Source organism: Myiozetetes cayanensis, unplaced genomic scaffold, assembly GCF_022539395.1.
Source record: "Myiozetetes cayanensis isolate MyiCay16 unplaced genomic scaffold, myiCay2020 scf9, whole genome shotgun sequence".
Taxonomy (NCBI): Eukaryota; Metazoa; Chordata; class Aves; order Passeriformes; family Tyrannidae; genus Myiozetetes; species Myiozetetes cayanensis.
The window spans coordinates 32975141-32995156 of NW_026088185.1; the positions used below are offsets into that span (position 1 = coordinate 32975141).

Genomic DNA, 20016 nt, shown 5'->3' on the forward strand with positions numbered 1-20016 from the left:
AAACTTAAACCCCCAAACCCACAGTTTGTACTGGCCTGCCCCTGCTGCCCTGCTGTGCTTGTGGAGGGAAGCAGCACCACACCGTCACCTCCCAGCTGCTCCCAACTCTGTCTTTCTCTCCAGAAGTCTAAAGAGCAGGAACAGGCCAACCAGCTCCCAATAAACTTCCTAAGTTTTACCATCCTTGACACTACCCAGTGAGGCACCTACTCCCTGGGCTGCAGGATCCCTGCCCCCAGTAGCCAGTTTTGTCCACGTTTGGCTCTTTTCTCTCTCTGGTTTTGCCTCCCCTCTGTTTTGAGGGAGACGCTGATCATGCCTCAAGCACACATTTCCCTCTCACTAATCGCCTCCTGCGGACAGCAGTATGTTTTGTCAGGCAACATAGGCAGGCTGTAGTTTTTCCTTCCCCCTGTGGAGCAGGGAAACTCATAAATACTCCCTGTCTCTACATCCATCTCCGGGATGGATGTCTGTGGGGAATGCAAAGGCTTCGCAGTGCCTGGAGAGGGATTGCTGCTGTCCCCGGCGTGTGCAGGGGTATGGCTGCAGGAGCCAGTGACTCTCTGGAGGTGACAGGCTGGTGGGGCAGGATGGTGGCTTCACAGCAGGAGGGTGCTTCCTCTGCATGCTCCTGTGTACACCAGTTAGTGTTAACGAGCCTGGCTGCGCAGATAATTAGCGGCATTTGTGGTGCTGCTTGCCATACCAAGTGTCTGAGGAGCACTGGGATCTTTCAGAGACCTTTGTGCAGGTCCAGCACAAAGCACCGCACACTCCCTGAGCTCCCCCGAAAGGCTGTGGGTTGATCCCACTTGCTCTGGCAAGAAAGTTGATGTAGCAGGTGCCATCATTGAGCATAATTTATCCCTGGTGTAGTAGTGCATGTTCTTGTGTGTTATTTGTGCACAGGCCATAAAAAAAGATCTCAAAGAACCACAGAGTGGTTTGGAAATGGTCCTTAAAGATCGTCTTGTTCCAACCCCCTCATCATGGGCAGGGACACCTTCCACTAGTTTAGGTTGCTCTAAGCCCCAACCAGGTTTGTACTTTGTGCTTAATAATATGTAGGGAAAGTTGTGCTAATTGTACTGCTGCCTTTGCCCCATTTGTTCCTTTCCCCTTCCTCTGTGTGGAACATGATGCTCTTACTAGTTCATGTTGTCCTTGCCCTCACCAGTTCCAATTTTGGTTTCTCTCTTTCCTGTCTTTTCTTCTTCATATATTTTGCTCTTTTCAGCATCTCTTGCTCTTCTTTCTCTGCTAAACCTATACACAATATGTAGGCAGACCCAGTGCTGAAATTAGCTTCTGACATTTTCTGTTCCTGAGGGGTTTTCCTTTGCAAGTTATCTTCCTCTTATTTGATAGGAAGGTGATTTTCTGATGGGACACCAATTTTGTTTCTGGACTGATATCTCAATCTCTGTCTTCCCACCTCCAAAGTGTTGCAAAGAAGGTTTCTTTGCTCTTGTGGCCACAACATGCAAAGTCACAATCTGCTATTTTAAAATGAAACTGTAAATTATTAAACTTGTGGCTGATTTTTTTTTTTTTTTGGGAGGGGGTAATTGAGAGGAAGGCTATTGATTTATAGTTATTTTAATGGTGAGAATGAAATGCCTCCACAGCAGCAAGGCTGAGGAGACCTCAATGTGTGGAAGAAGAAATTTTAGGTGCAGTGTATTTTTCCAGGGCAGCACATATGCTTCATACAAAGCAACAGGGAATACTGTATCCTCAAATCAGCTTCTGCAGGCAAACCAGATTCAAAATAAATAACTTTTATTCATCACTGTAATAGAACTGCTGATGCATTCATATATTTAAACCTAAACATCTGCTGAAGTGTTATATCTCAGTGTGCTGCTTTTAACAACATGAATATCCAGCACCTTTTATCAAGCTTTTGGCTGTATTTTTCTCTCTACGTAGATACCATAGTTCAGGTGAATACACTATTGTGTTTGATTAGGAGATATGTTAGAGATAAGTCACTTGCATGGAAAAAAAGCATTTGCAGTTTTTATGTATAAAAATGAAATTTGTGGGACGCATGAAATTTCATTCTCTTACGGTAACTGACTTACAAGGATATGTTAGAAGCAAAGGTAAATGAGTGCTGATTTTAAGTTTGTACTTTCTGAAACACAAAAGGATGTGGTACATACAGTCCTGGTGAATGACATGTGATAGATTATACTGAGAGCAGGCAGAGCAAATGAAATTGTAATGGAGTTCCTCTTCTGGCTGCAGGAAATAGCTGTTATTTATCCTGATTCCTAAGATGCTGCATGCATACTGCTCTTTATTATATACTTAAAAGTCCCTTGGCAAGTCAGTAATGAATAAATGAACTTAAAGCCATTACAACACCCTTAGCATAAGGAATGTAAGCCAGGATATTTTTCAGTGTGCCTTTTCCTGGGCTGGGCTTGGCTGAGGTGTCTGTGCAGAGGTGCTAACCTAGATGGCTCAGCTGAACAGTTTGGTTCTTTCTCCTGGCAGGTGCACGAGGCAGTCCCATGCTACAGCGAGTGCAATCAGTATTCCTGGGCAGTAGAACCGTGGTCTCCGTGCAAAATCAACAGCGAACAAAATTCCCTCCACTGTGGAGAAGGAATACAAACGAGGAAAGTCAGGTGCGTGGAGACAAAAGCTCAGGTACTCCAGATCAAAAAGAGCCGATATGTACTTGAATAAAGCTGGAACATCTGACCATCTGACAGTGAGTACGTTGCTGAGTCCAGTGTATTTCGATGAAAAGAAACATGTTTATGTGCCATGGTTTACAGGAAAAGCATCTTAGAGATGCAGCCTTGGTTTCTCAGGAAGACAGCATGATATTTAAATTAGAATTCTTCAACCTAAATGCCATGTATACATAAAGCTCCCTGAGGTTCCTCCATATTCTGATTTGCTAACATTTTCCCCAAGTAATGGCACTGCATGCACCAGAGTGGCATTCATTATTACTGAATATTCATTCCCCAGGCACGGGGAAATGCTGAGTTATTTCCAAATGTTCAGATGTTCCTAGCAGGAGCACAAAGGTTTGTTCTTGCTGGTTGTCATTTTCTGTTTGCTCCTCTGTCAGCCGATCAAAGTTAAAATCCCTCTGTATGAAGTTTGCAATGTTTATTTAAGATGTTTTATTGTTACTGAAGTCTGTGAGTAACAAAAGCATGTTGTGCATGCTTTTGGTTTGCATTAACATGATTAATTCTGCTTTTTGACCAGCCATGCTGCACGTAGCTATTGTCATGTCTGGTGTCCCGTATGGGGTCGAGCAGACTGGTTGATATCCATCACATCCGTGGTACTCTAATGAAAATGTCTGTTTTTGTTTAGGTGTGTGAGCGCTGCTGAGGACCATGGAGGGGAGACTGTGCCCAACTCTCTGTGTAATCAGGCTGAAATCCCAGACACAGAGCAGAAGTGTAGCTTGTACTGTCCCAGTGAGTGTGCAGTGTCTGACTGGGGACAGTGGAGCAGGTGTCCACAGGTAGGCCTCCTGCTTGTGTCGCTGGCAATGTTCCTCTTTGCTTGTCTTTCAACCATTTCATGGCCTAGTTATTTTCTAGGAAAGTAAATTATTTTCTGAGGGATGTCAGGCTTAATGGATCCTGCCAGTGTGGTTGAATCTGGAGATATTTATATCTCTGCAGAGACTGAGCTGTAGGAAGTTGGTTTGAGGAACACATAGTTATTACTGTGACAGTTGATTCAACACATCCTTCCCCTTGGTCTATGGGAGAGGGCCCACACAAGCACAGTAGGTGAAGGGAGCAGTATTCAAGCTGCAGTAAGGGCTGTCTGTCTGAGGAAATATTTGCAGGGGACACCTCTGTCAATGATGCATGACTGCCATAACAACCTGCTGGTAAACTGTGGTGGTGACACTTCTCTGGACAGGTCTGAGTTGTGAGGGAATAACAGCTCTCCCCTCCCAGCAGACACTATTTCTGTCCAGTGTCTCCTCCTCCTCAAAACCTTGAGGGAAGATTTGAGGCAACAGCAGCAGAAGGGCCTGGCAGCAAGATGCCTGAACAATTTGTCATGTCATGAGACTTTGTGAATTATGCAGGGATTCAAGCCACTGCCAAGTGCTCTCTGTTTTCCTAAGTGGGCAAGATGGAAAGAAGCTGCAAATTTTGTATTGTGAAAACTCTCTGGCCTCAAAGCATGTGATTTCAAACCTATTGTTTCTCCCTGATGGGTGTTGAAATAGGTGCCAGGTTTAATCTCACAGGGTTTTTTTAATAGACTTGCTTGATGTATTTAAGTGACAAACATATATTCATTGCCCCTGTGTTAACAGGGCCATTATCGAAGTCTGAGTGGTTATTGGACAGGTATTTATACCACTGCTGACACAGGTAATTTCCTTCCATAATATTTTGTGTAGCGTATCAATATACTCGGTAAGAACATGTCAAATAAAATCCTGTGTTTCATTTCCTGCGTTCACCTCCTCCTGAGCAGCACAGCTTTGATGAAGTATAACACTCTTGCAACCCATACAGATGCCTGGATACCTTTCAAAGTCCCACTGCGGTTGGGCTGTTTCTTTGCCGTTGACTTTTTCAGACATAGATTTTCCTCATTTTCGCACGCAGTGAACTAACACAGAGATCCTCGAGGCCATTGGGTGTATTTCAGGTGCCTCGGTGACAGTTCAAGCAGAAGGACTGCTTGAAGCTTTTAAGCACCTTGGTATCCTTAAGACACTTGGAATTTTTGCCTGGAGGCTCTTTTTTGCTGGCAGTGAAGCTTCTGTAGCCCACAGAAGCAGGAAAGGGAAGCCCAGAGCTCGTGGGCTGCACTCCATCAGGCAGCACAGCTCTTGGCAGGCACAGGGCCTCATGCCACAGTCCCTGTGTCTCCTTGTGCATCCCTTTGCCACGGTGGATGTTAATTCATAAATGTGAGGGCATCTGCATGCCAATGCAATTAACTGAACAATATGTTTCCACAAGCTGTTCTGCAATGCTTTGTTGTGAAACTGAGACGACTGTGTGCCGGCAGAGCATGTGTTTCAATAGTGCTGTCCACATACAAGGCAATAAACAGCTTGAAGTTTTATGGGCAGATAAAACCCTCCCTTTGATGAGTTTACAGCAGTGCTGTCTCCCTTTTACAGCTAATCTGGCTGTTTGTGTTTGGTTTTAAGAGAGAACCACACAACAGGGTCCCTCCCAGGCTGCACATGCTCAGCATCTCCAAGGCAAGCACTGGGCTTTGCTGTCAGTGCAGAATGGCTGTGCTGTGCCAGTGGTGTGTCTTTGGTTTGTGTGGGGGCAGAGGTGTGATGGGGCAGGGATTGCAGGAATGGGGGCCAGGAGTGAGGGACTGCCCAGCAGCAGGGTGATTAATGGAACCCTCATCTCCTGAGTCATCACTAGGAAAGGTGGTCACTGAGAATGGCCATGAGCCAGTGGATGTGGTCAATGGAGTTACAAAGCCAGGGGAGCCTATGGAGGATCCCATTCTATCCAGCTGAGTAGCTCCACTGGTTGCAGGTGAGAACTTGGGTCTGTCATGGATGGAGAACTACATATAGACACCCAAATACATAGAGACACCCAAATACAGGAGTCTGCAGCTGCAGCTGCATCTCATGTTAAGTCTTCTGGTCAGACCTGTTGGGCCTCCAGTCTTCCTTCACGTCTTCCCACAGAGCCCAAAATGCATTCCAGTAAGGTTGCATGCACAGAACCTCTTGCTCATTAGGGCTGTCTGTTTAATTGTGTTTGAGGGAATTGTGCTCAATAGCTGGTATAGTCATGCATGGTTTCTGATTCATGCCAAACTGGAAGGAAATGCCTGTCTTCTGAGGATGTATAAAATGCTTTTTGAATATTCACCAAAAACATGTTTTCTAAGTATGGCTCCTTTCTCTTCCCCATGCAGTCCGAAAAATTCAAAAGATCACATCATATTGCAATGAAAAAGCAAAACTGTAGAGCCTGGCTGCTCTTTTTCAAGTGCGTTTGCATTTCAGACCAAAATAGTTGGCACTCTTCTAGGCATAGCTCTCTCATGAGGCAGCTGCCAAAGACCATTCCAGGATATCTTCCTGTAGCTCTGGTCGTGTTTGGCTTGCTGGAGATAAAGAGGATTTATGAAACTTGACAAATTCTAGTTTGTAAGAAATGAACAATCACAATTTCAGCCTCATGTTTGCCCGAGGAGTTCTTTGGTTTGAGATATTTACCGAAGATCTTGCTCAGGTGAGAATTCTTTTCCAGCCGCTTTGGTGCTCTGCTCATGTTTTATAGTGGTGATAATAAATTCATCCTGATAGCAGAATAACTAACTCTTATCAGCTGAATATAAAAAAGCCTTTTAGATTATCCGTTTTACCTTTTGTCAATATGTCGTTGTACTCAGGATACTTTCTAGGGTATTACTCGGTTTTATCTTGTAGCAAAATTCTTCCCATGTGAATTTTCCACTTTCAGGATGGTAAATGATCTTGAATCATGTTGAAATCAATGAGTCATAAAGGTGGTGACTGCTTTGTCAATGGAAAGTATTTTCTTCAATACTTTTTTGTCTAAAACATTGTATTTGCTCTACCTTTTTTTGGTGCATTTCCTCTTTATTTTTAAATATTTGTGTTTCTTTTATAATTTCAGATGCTCCCACAATTCTTTTATGAATTCTTTTATTCTTTTATGAATTGCAATTTTTGCATCTTGATTATGGTGCTATTTAACATTGCTACACAAAGGTAAATTTTAATATTTCACCTAATGGCTATGATCCAGAAATGCAGCTGAAATACAATACTTTGAGGTTTTGTCTCTGTACTGGATTCAAGAAACTCATAGTGACTGATTTGAAGCTTCCCTATTATTTTCACTTTCTCTGTTGTGAAAAGTAAATTCAAAATGGTTTTCCCTCTTGTTGAAGACTGTTTTTTGGCTCATAAAGTTTTCTTCTCTGTCACTAAGTAACATCCATGTAACTTAAATATCAAGCCTTTGAAGCCATTTAAAATAACAATTTGAAGCTTGCTGGTTAAAAAAAAAAAAAAATCATAGGCAAATTAGGTTGACTTGCATTTTGCTTCAGAGATTTCATATTTGTTCCAGGGACAATAGCGTGTTCAGTCAGACATCATCACTTGATTGCTCAAAGACCCAGCTAAACAATCTGGAAACTGAAATCCTATCATCTCTGTTGCATATTCAGTGATGGAATAACACACACTTCCTGCGGCGCCTCGACTTTGTATTCATCTGACTTGGAAATGTAATTAATTGACTTCAATTGAATTCATCAAAGCATTCTTAAAAAGAGTTAATATGCGAGTGGTGCTACAAGTCCCTGAAATAATTACCTCCAATCTATTTCGTTAGCTCTCTGTTGGGTGGATGGCTGTCGCAGCCCCCATTGCGGATCGGAGTGGCCTCCTCGCTTGCCTCAGCTGTTGGCATTTCTAGCAGCTAATTCCAAGAGGTCTGAAATTAGTTAATTATAGGAGGTTGCATGTCTGGCGAGTGAGAACAGCTGTCTCCGTTTCAGCGAGCATTTTCCTCTTGGATCAATAGCGATGTACCATGCTCAGGACTTGCCTCAATTGAGTTATTATTCCCTCGAATCTGCGGGGGGGCGGGGGGGAGTGTGATATTGCCACAACTGATCGGTTTAGAAGTGTCACCAAGCAGTGCAGCCAGCTCTCAGGCTGGCAGTGGCTTTCATCGTGGATGCAAGTCGGAGTGGTTACAGTTCGGAAATGCCAGCTGGAAGGGAAGCCGTGGGCTCGTGTAGACACTGGGGCTCTGCACGTGCCTTACCGAAGTCTTCATCACTGCTGGTGCCTGTGCACAGGATCACAGAATGGGCAAGGTTGGGAGGCACCACTGGAGGTCATCTGGTCCCACTCTCTGCAGGATTCCCTTGAGCACATTACTCAGTATTGTGTCCAGACGGCTTTTGACCATCTCCAGAGGAGACTCACCAACCTCTCTGGGTTTGGCACGTAAGTTTGGCAGAGCACCTGCAGTGTGGAGGCTGGACTGAAGAGTGAGGCTTGCACAGAGTTGTGTTTCTAGCCCAGGAGATAATTTATTCAGGTCAAGCATGAGAATTATGCTGGTCCAAGGCTTTTTGGAAGAACATGAACTGCTCCTTAGCATAGCAGCGACTTGGATTTTTTTGTATAGCTTTCAAAAAAGTTGGTACCTGCTGTATTTTTTAGATTTGTTGTTTTATTTTTATTCATCTTCATTAGCAATCACTTCTTAAAAAGGAATGGTTCTGTGTGGAGGCAGGTAAAGTTTCAGAACCTAGGTCTGTCTGAAAAAGAAAATTTATGTAAATGTATTCTCCTTTCAAAAGATTGCTTGTGTTATTGTAAATGGCTTGTTAAATTGTTACAAAACATCCACACTGGCATGAACAATATAATGGTTCATTGCTCTGTTAAAAATAGTCAAATGCTGTTGCTGCCTTTGCATGTACCTTATTTTGAGGTTTTATGTTTCCTTATGAATAGCCAGTTAAAAATAATGCAGCCAGCTATTTATAGTGCAGGATGCATTATACAAACTGCTTGATAAATTAAACAGCTTAAAGGGCCCTCTAATGGGTTACAGCCTTTGTGCTGTACAATTATGATGTGTATGAAAGCCTAGATCAATGGACAGCTTTCAAAATCCGTCACAAAGAAGGTCTAATAGTGTATACTGATGTGTGATATGTTAACAGCTCTTGCACTGGAACTCAGCATTCATAACCTTACAGGTTTATTTTATTTAATACCCTTCTCTTCCAGAACAAACTTTCAGTGCTTTATCTGTTCCATTATTGTCGGGAGCAAAGGCTGGGTACATCCTTTGTGTGTGGTTTTGTCCCTCACTTTTTATGAGGGACTCACTTTTATGGCTTAAAATAGTGACAAGTGGTCATGGTGAAAAACTGAGATTGGCTAGAAGAAATATTAAAAAATGCAGTAGTCAATAGTACCAGGAATTCCCCCACGGAATCAAGATGATGGCTGTTATAATTTCTAAATGGTCCTTTGAGAAAAACTTTGCTTTATTCCTGCCTTAACATTTTATGTGCCTCTCATTGCTTCAAAATATTTTGTTTCTGTAGTGGTTTATATAATCTGGCCTATAGATTCCTGGCTCTAGCTCAGCGTTTTCATACTTCATGGAAAAGAATAATGGAAATGGTGAGATTTAATTCTATAAAGCAGGCTGGGACAGTGTAGTTATACCCATAAAGAAACTTACTGTGTCTGTGTATGACATCCTGCTGCTGTAGGCTAATAATGTGCCACCTGAGGTAGGTCCCCGTTATTTTTTCCATCCAGAAATTAATTGCATTCCTGTCACCAATTCTAGAGTATGCATGTGCCAGAATTACACACCCCATTGTCATTAAGAAGGAATCTGGACAAACAGCATAGTCTGTAAAACTTAACAGCCAAACTGATCTGGCACCTAACCCTGAGGGAGCATGGAGTTCTCCAGGCCTCTGGCCTTCTACCTCTGTGCATCACAGCTACCTTTATTTCGTAGTACTTGTTTCCTCTCCTATATTCATGGCCAGTTGGCACTCATATTCATTGTCTTTCTTTGATCCATAAGTCTTTATTTCTAGTCTGAGTGCTGTTGTCGCCTGCCTGTTTTCCTCTTTCCTTGAGCTTCCACTGTAGAAAAGTTGGCTAATGCTGAGCACAAAGCAGTTGTGATAGCCTTACAGGAGGTAATGACTGACTTAATGTAAAATATAATTAAAAAAGCTTCATATGTCATCAGTGAAAGCAGTAGTTGCTAATAGAGCAGTAGGAAGTAAAATAATGTCTTTGGAAGTGTAGCATCCACTCAGTGGGAAGAGAGGAGTTGTAAATGAAGATACTCAGTAAGGCATTGCTGAATCACAGTGGGTTTTATTTATTTAAAAAAATCAAAATTGTAGTTTCGTATATGCATTCAATTAGAATCTTGGATTCCTAGGGCAGATCCAGTCTTGATCCATGTTTCTAAATGGCACCTTCACTATTTTGTATGGAAGGTTGTTTGAATAGTCAAATTCGTTCTGCCATTTTCTTTATTTGTGAGAATTTTCAGAATCAACACCTTCTGTTATCTTGCCCAAATCTTAATTAATTCTGTAATAATTTCTTACTTTAGGTACTCAAGGAATATTTCTTTCATTTGCTGCCTTTTCTATAAATGACTGCCTGCTGTTCCTGTCCTACCTCCTAAACTCATGAGTTGCCGTTGATTCTGTTTGGTTTTGCTCTCAGAACCTGCTAAGATCCAAATTCAGGACTAGGCATTCACCCTTGGTAGTGATGGCAGTGGTGACAATGGTGACATATTATCTTCCTCCTGCTGTGTGGATTGCACACGTCTCTTCATTATTGCTTGTTAATACCCCTCAGCATCTCCCCACTGGAACCAATCCCTCTTCTTTAACTTTCACTGTTCACATCCCCTAATGACTCTGAGTCTGCCAAGCCATCCCTCAACCTTTGCCGTGTTGTAAATACTTAATTTTTTTCCAGCCTGGGTTTTTGGAAGGGTCCCGCAGGAGTTGTGCACCCAAGCCCATTGAGATTCCAGGGTAGCTGGATACTCAGCTTCCTCTTGCTCCTTTGAAAATCCCGGCTTTCATCTTTTTCTTTGCAAGTCGTTCCCTCCTGCCGCTTACTGAGTTCCATGTGTATTTGGCTCAATTTTTTACATCGTTAACTTGAAAGAGTAGGGCCAGAAAATCAATTATAAAACTAATTTGACTTCTCAATTGACGTTAAGAGAAATTCAACAAATAATATTACAGGATATTAGTTACAGTTTGCCGACTTTGAATTTTTGCATGTTTCCCGTGTACTCAGCTTGATTAAATGAACGCTTTTCCTACAGAGATTCCTTATTATTCCAAACTGGTAAAAGTGACGAGCTTATCACATCAGCTCTGGCTTCTGAACACCGTGGCTCATCAGCGCAGTGAGAATTCGGGCTTCAGAGCGGCAGTAAACCAGTTGTTTGTTTGGGTCCTGGCAAACACCAGATAGATTTTGACCTGTTAGACTGATCTGCTGCCCACCAGGAGGATATCTGGGAGGGAAAACAGTCCTGCCAGCCAGGAAATCTGAGGGGACTCTGTGACAACACTGGGCTGCATCAATGCCCTGTAATCAGGCACAATGTGGGGCATGCTATGCAGGGGGAAAATACTATTTTATTAAAAGAGTTTACTTATCTACAAATGATGCATATTTTCTGTCTGCAGGTTCTCATTTTGAAGGGAGTAAAAGCAGTATTTCTGAGCTGGCACAGGCAACTTCTGTCACAGCATCCATTGATTTTTTTCCCCCTTTGGTAGCATAATTCAGAGAAACATTAATTAGGAGTAGCCACTGAGATACCCGCTTTGATTTTTTTCTTACTCGTTTTGGTTTATTGGCAAATCATTTAAGTTATTAGTGTTAGTTGGGAGAACGAACAATTAGATTAGTTGAGAAAAAGGCAGTAAACTATTGGTAAACACTTAGCATGGGTTTAATTTTCAGATAATTAGAAACAATTGGGTGTTTTAGCTGACCATGGGTATTCAAATAAGATTACCATTTAAAATGATTTGACAAGGTGTGTGTCAGCAATAAGAACATAATAGAATTTCTTTCACATAATGTAAGCATAAGGAAAATAGGCCCTGGCAATGTATTTTAAGACCAAACCAAACTTTTTTCCTGTTTTTCCTAATATTTATTCTGTTCAGTTATGCTATGATCTGTGCAACTAATCCAGATTTACAGCAGTCTGAGAACTAATTTATGCTGCAAGGCCATTACATTTCCCTTTAATATTCACAATACAGGAATTATCCACACTTTCACCCATGCAGGGTTCAGTGTTTGCAGGCAGTTTGTTGCATGATAATAAGCCCGTGGTTTTAAGCTTTTAGTTATTTTTCTGTAATTAAAGTACTCTATAGGAAAATCATGTCTTAAATCCCCATTCATACATTTATGAAAATGTATTTCTGCATGCATTGTTTGGTTTTTTTTTCCTTGCTGTTCCTGAACAAGCCAAATGAGAAACTGTCAGGAATTAAATAGGTCATCTTGTCCAATAGATGGCTGTGAATACCTTTAATGGGGATTTATTTCCATGAGATTTTGCTGGGACCATGTCTACTCACCATTCATGCTGTACTAAAAACAACCCCATGCCATACTGAGAGAGTGAGGTTTGAGGGCTGCTAAAACCCAACAGTTTTCATGCCTATGATGCACAAACATAAATGAAAACCTGCCTCATGTGGTTCATATTCCTGTGAAAATATAAACAAGCAAATCCTGGTTTGTAGGCAGTCGGACATCAGTATTGGTATCACATATTTTGAAAAGTCTTGATGTCAGAATCATAACTGATAGGCAATTACAAATGTCATTCCTGGAAATGAAAGCTTTGCTGTAACATCAGTTTATACTTAAAAATGCATTAATTGTGCCAGAAATCCTGTCCCAGTATTCAATACTATGGCATTTTACTCGAGGTCTTGGAAAGAGGTGCAAAGTAGGGCACAGTCTTTATCCCATTGTCCTCAAGGATCCTAAAAACATGGAAACGAAGGATCCAAAAAACATGGAAATAAGTAGTATAGGACTGCATAAAATAGCCAAATTAAGGTGGATAAAATATGATCTTTAGTAATATTGAGTTCCTAACAGTGAACTGCATTTCTTTTCCTTTATAGGCTTTAAGTGTTGTTGGAACAGGAGTGGGATTGTATCATACTTCATGTGGCCATGGAGCTGCATGTACCAACCCTGGGCTGTTGGTGTCTGCATGATTTACTGGGGTCTCTGCACTGTCCATCCCTTTTGCATACAGGTGTGTGATCCCAACATTATGCAAACCCGAACTCGACAAGTGCTGAGGTCTTCTGTCGGTTCAAAGCCCTGCCCTGAAGATTCACAAATGAAGCCATGCATTCTTAACCAAAATTGCTTCCAGTATGAGTACAACCTAACAGGTAGGTGCAACTTTCCAGTATACCCTTTCAGTGTGTTTTTAGTTATGTTTGCTTGTGGTTTTGGTTAAAGCCTTGGCATTAAAAGAGCTACGTGTAGCTCTATCACAGGTTTCAGTAAAGTTAATTACATACCTACATTTTTACAGGGTAGTGGACAAATGCACAATTTTTGTATTTAAGTTGTCATTGCAAGTACCCTGGAAGTAAAGCATGTTAAGTGAGATATTCAGTGGGTTATCAACAGAATTGGTGAAACCACTAGTAACAACAGAAGGCAATATTGCAGTAGTACCAACTGAAGGCAGTATGGGTTATATGGGTGGGCATAGGATATTCAGAGCAAAATGTATTATTTAGGACCTTAGAAGCAGTTGGAGCTGCTGCAAACAAACTAACAAAACAAAACAGGAATAATTCCTTTTGTTTTGACCAGCTCAAATAAATGAGAAAGGCATAGAGAGCAGAGATCTAAGAGAATTTTGGGGGCTGGTGGGAAGGGAGAACAAAGCAAGATAAAATATGTGAATATAAACTCAGCCTGTTTGTAATAAAAGCCCTAGAAACACAGGCAGCAGGACGATGCCTTTTTTATCATCACATTTCAGAAATGCAGAACATTTATGTGTTCATGTTTATCAGAGGTAGAAGACACAAAGTAATAGGTTTTCTTCTCATCCTTCTTATTTATTGGTGGTGTATGGAAATTTTAGTGGCTTGTATTGTGGCTTTTTGTTTATTCTAAATGATGTTTTAAAGCTTATTTCAGTTTAGTTGTATTCTGACCAACGTCATTTCAGACACCTAATAAGATACTAATTTTCTTCCGCTAGAAATAGTGGTTTTATTTCATGAGTATTAGAGTTTAGTTTTAAATAATGGATGGCTTTGCTTTGAGACAAAAACAGGTTAAACCAGAGTTCCCCTTCAGAAATTTCCCCAGCTGCTTTATCAAAGTTAAATTTTGCTTCAGACAATACAGTCTTGTAAGTGTGCCAACTGGATTGAACTGATACCCTTTATCAGTGTTCAGCATGTGCACTCGGATGTACCGGTTTCATAAGGGGATACGATATCGGAGTGCAAAGTGAGTGGTTTCTCCTCGGAGGCTTGCCTGGTTTTAAAAGCAACATCCTTTTGTGAAGATTGTTCTTGGGGTTGGGATGCCCTGACTTGAGGAAGTGCTGCCTTAGGTAAAGACACTTGTTTAAAGCTTCAAAGCCAGGCTGGATGGGGCTTTGAGGAACCTGGTCTAGTGGAAGCTGTCCCTGCCCACAGCAGGGGGGATGGAACAAGGTGATCTTTGAGGTCCCTTCCAACACAAACCATTCTGTGTTAAGTGAAAAGGTGACCTGCAACAGTGCACCCTTTGCTTTGTGTCTGCAGGCTGGAGCGGGTGCCAGCTGGGTGCCAACGCCACGTGTGGACACGGGGAGCGGCGCCGACTCCTGAGCTGCCGGCGCAGCGACGGAGCCACTGTCAGCATGCAGCTCTGCCAGAGGGTGAGCAGGGCTGGGAAACATCCAGAGGCTCACTGTGCTTCCAGAAAGCTGGTGATGCCTTCTGATCCACACCGAGATGTCATCCATAAATAGTGGAAATTAGTTCAGTGTTTAGTGCTGGGGGCACAGCCGCTGGGTGCTTTGGGGGACAAAGGCATCCACGGGATGTTTGAGTGGGTGGTGTCACCCCTTGACTCAAATGCTCGTTGATATTTACCAACCCTGCACCATTCCAGTGGTTTCAAGAAAACTGGTGACTAGGGAGATTGTGTCCTACTACAGAAAGTTTGGGGTTGTCCTTTTGCAAGAAGACCCAGAGACTGAGGGATGCTGTCGTAGTTTAACGCCAGTCAGCGATCAAGCCCCACACAGCCACTTACTTCCCCAAGAGCGAGATGAGGGAGAGGATGGAAGGGTACAAGCTGGAGAACTTGAGGGTTGAGATAAAGACAGTTTAATAGGAAAAGCAAAAGCTGCACACCTAAGCAAAGTGAAAACCAGAATTAGTTCACTGCTTCCCATGGGCAGGTAGGAGTTCCTCCAGGACAGCAGGGCCCCATCACCATGGTTACTTGGGAGGACAAACACCATCACTCCAAACATCCCCTTTCTTCCTTCTTTCCCCCAGCTTTATATACTGAGCATGATACTGTATGGTATGGAATATCTCTTTGGTCAGTTGGAGTCACCTGTCGTAGCTTTGTCTCCTCCCAACCACCCGTGAATCCCGAACCCCTCACCAGTGTCACAGTATGAAAAGCAGAAAAGGCCTTGGCTCCATGTGAGTCCTGCTCAGCAATAACAAAAACATGTCTATTATCATCATTGTGTTCAGCACAAATCCAAAACACAGCCCCATACCAGCCACTGGGAAGAAAATTAACTCTACCCCAGCCAAAATCAGCACAGATGCTTAGATGTGAAATGCTTCAACACTGAAACTGCTTAAACCCGTTGCACCCTGGGGAAAGCTCCTCTGTACTGGTATCCTGCTGGAGTCACTGCTAGTTTTTGTTTGGGTGCTTGGCTGTGGCAGGAGGTGGCTGGGGCCTGGGGAAGCTGATGCCTGTGTTTCCTTGTCACCTCACAGCTCCGCCTGGAGAAGCCCGTGCAGACGAGCAGCCGGTGTGTGGTGGGGTGTGCAGTGGACTGCCAGCTCTCCCCGTGGTCAGCCTGGTCCCAGTGCTCCCACACATGTGGCTCTGGTGGTGAGTCCCTGCCTGTCCTTCTCCCCCCACATCTCAGCAATGCAGCACAGAAAGTACCCCCAGCCCCAGCTGGGCTGAGGCAGTCCTTGAACAGGTGTGCAGAGCTCAGGGATAGCCCCAAAACCACACTGAGTCTGTTAGAGGTGATCGTGGACCCTCTCAGGGTCCTGAGGTCTTTGGTGCTATGAACAAAGTGGGCTATTTCCAAAGTACTCTAAAGTGAAAAATGCAGCTTAGGAAGCAGGTAGTCAGATGTCTAGAGGATTATTTATTAATTAATTCAAACTCTCAGAATTCAGCCATAGCAAATGTTAACCCCTGAGACAGGGAGTATGTAGAACTACCAAAGAGCCGGGGAGTGCTACTGTAATCTTAAAAGGTAAATAAATAAATAGGAACCCTCTGATGAAGTAACTTTTAGTCACATAATTGGATCCCATTGAAGAAAACACAAAAACTATTTGTCATCATTTAGTATATGCCTCTGTCTCCATCCTGTATCCACAGGTCCCTTAATACTTGTATGACCCGGTAACTTCTGCAAGATTTTCTGTAGCCAGTAATGCTCACCAGCATACAAAAAGTGAAAGGATTAGGACCTTTTTCAACTTATAGGATGTAAAAAACCCTTTGAGTATTGACATGAGGAATTGAAGCTTTTATTCAATATAAGCTTGAGACATTATTTCCCAGGCTTCTGATGTGCATTAGATGTACAGCTAATGGTCTTTAAGATTCAAGAGCCATAATGTATATTTGAATCAAATTTACTTAAGGTCAAAAAGAAAAAAAGCTCTTAACTTCCATAAAGTGATTCCTTCAGATAGATTCCAGAGATCAAAGCATGTTACAGAAAAAGCTTAATATTTGGATTAGTGCTGTTCTTCCTTTGCTGAGCTTTTAGCCTGTTTGTGAAGTAGTGCTTTCTTAACAGAAATGAATAATTCATGGACAGTGTTTTAACAACAACACACTGGGAGTGCTATTAATTCCAAATTTTATTTTTTCTTCAAAATCCATTTTGGAGTGTTAATGCTCATGTTGCTGAATAAACTTAAATTAATTTTTTGAGTGTTCAATCACTTGCTAAATTAAACAGAGTACAGTGCAAAAGCAGGTTGTAACTTTTTTATGACTTTTAGCACACTCAAGGAGCTAAAACTTCATATAATGCCTGAAGGCTTTTTCATCCTGAGCTCTTATATTGCATAGTTTGAAAAAGGATGTGCTTGAGTGAAGTTATGTCTTGCATTGTGAACCTGATCCTGAAATGCTTGTGCCAGTTCTGAAGACTGGTTAAAGAGCTGATGGCTGCCAATGCATGCAAGGGGTTACTTCCTGTCCTAAATCAAAGGAAAGCTGGAAACATTGTTCCCTGCCAAAGCAGACCTTCCAGCCAGTGTCCTCAAGTGTGTCCTGGTTGCAGGTGCCAAACTGCACTGAGGCTGCTTGAACCACACAGTCACACCCAAGCTCAGCCCAGTTTACGGATCATCTGCTGACCTTCAAAGATCATAACTCTGTTACATTGCTGGCTAGAGAGCTGTCTTGTACAAACTGTAGACAGGTACTCTTCCTGTAGTTTTACATGGATTTTAAAGCTGGAGATACTGTTTTGTGAGTCTACAGCAGCTAAGCAGTTGGGAAAACTGTCCTGAAAACTGTATCATAAAGAAGCCAAGTTTTGCTCGGCCTTCCCTGCTGTTTGAATAGCTTTGCAGGGACCCAAGAGTCTTCTGAATCTCATGCCAAAGCACCAGTGAAACAGAAGTACTTTGCATCCAAGTTATTCCAGCACATGGTTTATTTTCCTGCATCCTCAGTCCTGATCTGAGTTTTGCTGCAGCAGCCCCAAAGTGTGGAGCTTCCCTGATATCAAACATCCTTGATGGAGGGACCTTGGCACCAGTCCTGTGGCTGTGGCCCTTGTGTGGTTCTAGCAGCACAGGCACCGTCATTTCAGCTTCTTCACCGAGTTCCAGTTGGTTATAAATACTACTTGATGATGGCATTAACAGAGAGGACATTAATTATGCACTTATCTATAGGTGGTGCTTCACAGATGAATACAGTGAGAGTTTCCTACTGGAAAGTTCATGGACAGCGACACCTTTGAAATCATCGAGAGTTTCTCACAGGCATTTATGTGAATAGGATGAAGCCTCAAATTAGACAGGAAAAAACAAAAAGGATGACAATTAATGAGCTGTGGGAATTAGCTGTAGTAAACACTCGTACTGCTTCTCTTTGCCAGTAAATAATTGCCCACTGTTTGGTACAGCTGAAAGGAAGGACTTAGATGCTTGGTGTTCAGAAATAATTCACAGCAAGTTGAACGCACCATTACTGGATCTACTCGTAACAATATTTTGCCTTTCTGTCTTTTCTTGGAGAGCGTGTGAAGGAGCCTACAGAAGCACCATCAAAGACTTCAAAGAGAAACATAATTTAAATACAATTCAGATCAAAATTTAATGTTGCTGGATTTGTGTTTTCCTGTGGTTTTTTTTAATCTAGCGTTGTTGCTAACATTTTTATTCTGTCCGTCTCTTCCGGTAACAGTTTGCTGTGATATATTTTAATGGATAGCCCCTTTCTCTTGTGCAGGTTTCATTTTGTGGAGTAATGCATTTAAACATGAAGTGGTGCTGCTGTGCATGTGGCCCTGACATCTAGTACAGTTCTGGTATACAGCAGCCAAAGGCGAATATATTGATTTTTATAAATGATGATGAGTAAAGTAGATCTCTCTTGCCTGCCTGCACTGAGCCTACAGAGATGTGTAATGGATATTTGCCTGTTGCAGCTGTAGTTCTGGGCAGCATCTGTTCAGGATGCTGGCTAGAGCTTTAGGCTGACATTGGGTTATATGTAAGGCTCCCTCATATCTGTTGCTGTACTGCCATGAAAAGATGTATAGTACTGCCTTAATGGATGAGGCTTTCATGGCCTGAATTGAAGTTACTTGGAAGGATGTTTGGTAAGACTAATCCCCAGCAAATTGAATTTCCTTTGTTAAGGCAAATAAATACATGAGGAGGCTGCATTTTTCTATGTAAACGTTTTCCAATCCCATATGGTTTCTCCCAAGTTCTTTAACAGGAGTGCTGAATTTATAAAACCCCTTAAACTTGTGCTTTGCCACTTGCAAAGCTGACTTTATCAGGTGAGTTGTGGGATATACCTGAGTTACCCAGGGCTGAACACGTTGCTGTGCCTTGCTCAGTCCTCAGAGCCCAGAAGAGACCGTAGTGGGTTGCAGAGATGGGCATCCCAACACCAGACTGACCTGTGGGACAGAAACGAGGGGGAACAAGGGTGTGCACAACTGAAAAATGTCATGGTTATACTCTTCCCTGTTTCATCACCAGTTTGGGAGAACATTTGTGGCGTTGCCTTCTGAAGAAGAACTTTTTGTGATGCTCTCTTGCTTGCTACACAAGCTTGGCAAGGTCCAGTCTGACAGCGGTGGGAAAGGCTGCTGGAAGAGGGGCTGCCAAGAGCTCTCCCTGAGCCTCCTGGAGGGACTGGCAGCGGGAAGTGGATGAAATACCCTGTTTATCATACCACCTTGTGATTGGACCTAACCCTGACCTCCAGGGCTTAAGTAACCTGATCCCCAGTCTGGTCTCAGGGTTTCTTGGTAGAGCTGTGTTTTTTTATGTGCTCTGCTCACACTGCTCATCAAACCGGTTGCAACATGTCAGTCATTTTGACTGGGGTGAACTGTAGCAGGAATTTTGATCGTCTTGGTTTCAACCATGACACATCACTTTGTGGGGATAAAATGCAAGGAATGGCAGGAATTTTTTTTTGGGGGGGGAAAAATCTCATTATTCTGATCTGAAAATGTAATCCTGTTTCTGGGATGAAATTCTGGCTGCTGACACAAAATAGAATTTTAAGAGACCAGCATTAACAAGACCAGCCTCTTTCAAAATTGAGCAAATGAAGAAATACTAATTTTCAATTTTCGGCCCACTTTCTGTCTTAATTTTTATATCATTTAATACTGCAGAGCAGAGGAATCAGAGATGTGGGCAATTCATTGGGAAATTACAAGAAAAAATCACTGGGAAATTAAAGAAACAACTAAGATTGCTTCAACTCTTGCAGAGTTTGTATGGGAAGAAAATTAATTTCAGATGCAGTAAGATTCTCTTCTACATAGGCAACAAAAGATAAGGTATTCAAAAAGAAAAACCAGGGAGTTTTTCTGCTGCTTGAGTGGTAATTGAGCACCTAGATACTGTTTGTGGAGTGGAAAAAAAATCAGAGCTTTAAGAAACTCACTGCAGTCATTG

General features: G+C 42.4%; 1 protein-coding gene across 4 annotated transcripts in view; it reads left to right on the top strand.

Annotated features, from left to right (window-relative positions):
• THSD7B (thrombospondin type 1 domain containing 7B) overlaps window positions 1-20016 on the top strand; it is a 306528-nt gene that overhangs the window by 269632 nt on the left and 16880 nt on the right. For all 4 annotated transcript variants that reach the window (XM_050340404.1, XM_050340408.1, XM_050340405.1 and 1 more), the window contains exons 17-21: window positions 2509-2642; window positions 3352-3505; window positions 12864-13005; window positions 14389-14504; window positions 15595-15712. In XM_050340404.1, coding sequence (XP_050196361.1) covers window positions 2509-2642; window positions 3352-3505; window positions 12864-13005; window positions 14389-14504; window positions 15595-15712 — 664 coding nt within the window. The remainder of the gene's footprint in view (window positions 1-2508; window positions 2643-3351; window positions 3506-12863; window positions 13006-14388; window positions 14505-15594; window positions 15713-20016) is intronic.